The 1,738-nt window shown below is 51.2% G+C and overlaps 1 gene segment (V, D, J or C); it reads right to left on the bottom strand.

Annotated features, from left to right (window-relative positions):
* Positions 1-5: 5 nt before the first annotated feature.
* Positions 6-435, bottom strand: LOC116629814 (the record flags this gene model as incomplete). The annotated part of the segment is given in 2 exon segments: positions 6-283; positions 390-435. Coding segments are annotated over 2 exon segments (324 nt in total), but the record flags the coding sequence as incomplete, so codon positions are not given.
* Between the last annotated feature and the right edge of the window lie 1,303 nt (positions 436-1,738).

Below are 1,738 nucleotides of genomic sequence, written 5' to 3'. Positions count from 1 at the left end.
TCGGCCTCAGCCTGCAGCCCCGAGATGCGCAGAAGCCCTGCATTGGCCGAGGCGTCTTTGGACCCCGAAAAGCGGCTGGGGATCCCGGAGCCCTGGTGCTTATCGGAGTCTGAGGAGTAGTACAGCAGACCCTGGGGAGGGCTCCCTGGCTGCTGCTGGATCCAGTAGATGTTCGAGACGCCAGCACTGATGTCCCTGCTCAGGGTGCAGGTGAGTCTGGCCGTTGTTCCCAGAGATGCAGAGAGGGAGGGCGGCTGGGTCAGCACGGGCTGGGACAGGGAGCCTGCAAACACACACACTCATACGATATTGGATAGGTTCAATGTAAATTTTCTCTAGACTCGGAAGCAGAGGGGTGATGCAGGCTGTTCCCTGAGGCCTGTCCCTACCTGTGCAGTAAAAGAGCATCCCCAGGAAGACAGGAGTCCAGGCCATGGTGACACAGACCCAGGTTCCCCAGTGGGCGGGGCTGCCCTAGGCCTCCTTTTCTAGTCCAGCCTCTCCTACATGAGGGGCTCTATATGCAAAAACGGTCCATCCAGTGAGTCCCTGCCCCTCACTTTCCCTGAGCCTGGTGCTGGAACTCAGTTCACATCACACACTGAGGAGGATGGAGGTTGGCTTCAGCCCTGGGGCCAGCCCTGGGAGGAAGCACCTGCTGAGACCACACACAGGCCCCTCAGGACACTTTGCCAGACTAGAAGGGACACAGCTGCTGAGTCCCATCACTGAGCACAGAACCCAGCCATCAGGACCAGACTTCTTTGTTTTTTGTTTTTTGTTTTATTATGTTATGTTAGTCACCATACACTTCTTAGAATGGTTCTCACTAATGAGCTGACTTTTTAGCACAAGGTAGTCCCACAGCGCCACCTGCTGGTCCAGCACACACATGTCACCACGGTCCAAAGCCCTGAGAGTCCAGCTGGGGTCTGCACCTCACTTGGCCTAATTTCTAGATACGATGGTCCTTCAGGCCTGCTGATGATATTGTTGAGTCTCACTGTCACATAGAGTCCTGGTCTATGGGAATGTAAACACATACATATATTATGTGATATTTAATTAAAGGAACATCTCTTTTGAATGGAGATCAGAGACCAGTAGGGGGAGCTCTCGTGCCCACCACTCCTCAATTGCAGACCCAGCAGGAGGACAGACTTTGCAAGTCTGCAGGCCTGTAGCTAGTCCCTTCCTACCTCAGGTTCCCCTCAGGAAGAGGAAGACTTCTTCCTGCCCTGGCACCAGCCCAACCAATGAGAAATTGTCACAACGCAACCAGTGACAAGCCATGTAATTAGAATTCCTTTTTATTCCCATGGACTTTTTGTCCCTGCCACACTCACCCTTTGCTCCATAAAAGAGCTTCCCTATCCTTTGTTTTCTGGACTTGCCTGTGGTTTTGCCCTACCTTCCCTGTCCTGGATTTCAAATTTTTGCTTTTCTTCTATAAACCCATTATCACTGGAGGAAATAAATGGCACATTTGTATTAAACGTTCAGAAAAACAACTGAAGTGGTCAGTGACCCCCACAGGAGATTCTAGAAAAAACTGAAGGACCCGTATGTGCCACACCTGATGTCACACACCAGGGGACAGGGGATCTGGTTTTGTTTGTTTCCTCGTTTGAATGTCCTGCAAGGGTTCCTCACTTACTTACAATCACGGATCATCATTATCATCATCATCATCCATTCTTTATAACTGCATGGTTAGTCCCACTCACCTCACTAACCC

The sequence above is a fragment of the Phoca vitulina genome, unplaced genomic scaffold, assembly GCF_004348235.1.
Source record: "Phoca vitulina isolate PV1807 unplaced genomic scaffold, GSC_HSeal_1.0 scaffold3737, whole genome shotgun sequence".
Taxonomy (NCBI): domain Eukaryota; kingdom Metazoa; phylum Chordata; class Mammalia; order Carnivora; family Phocidae; genus Phoca; species Phoca vitulina.
Note: the sequence above shows the minus strand (reverse complement) of the source record. Positions and strands in the feature narration are given on the sequence as shown.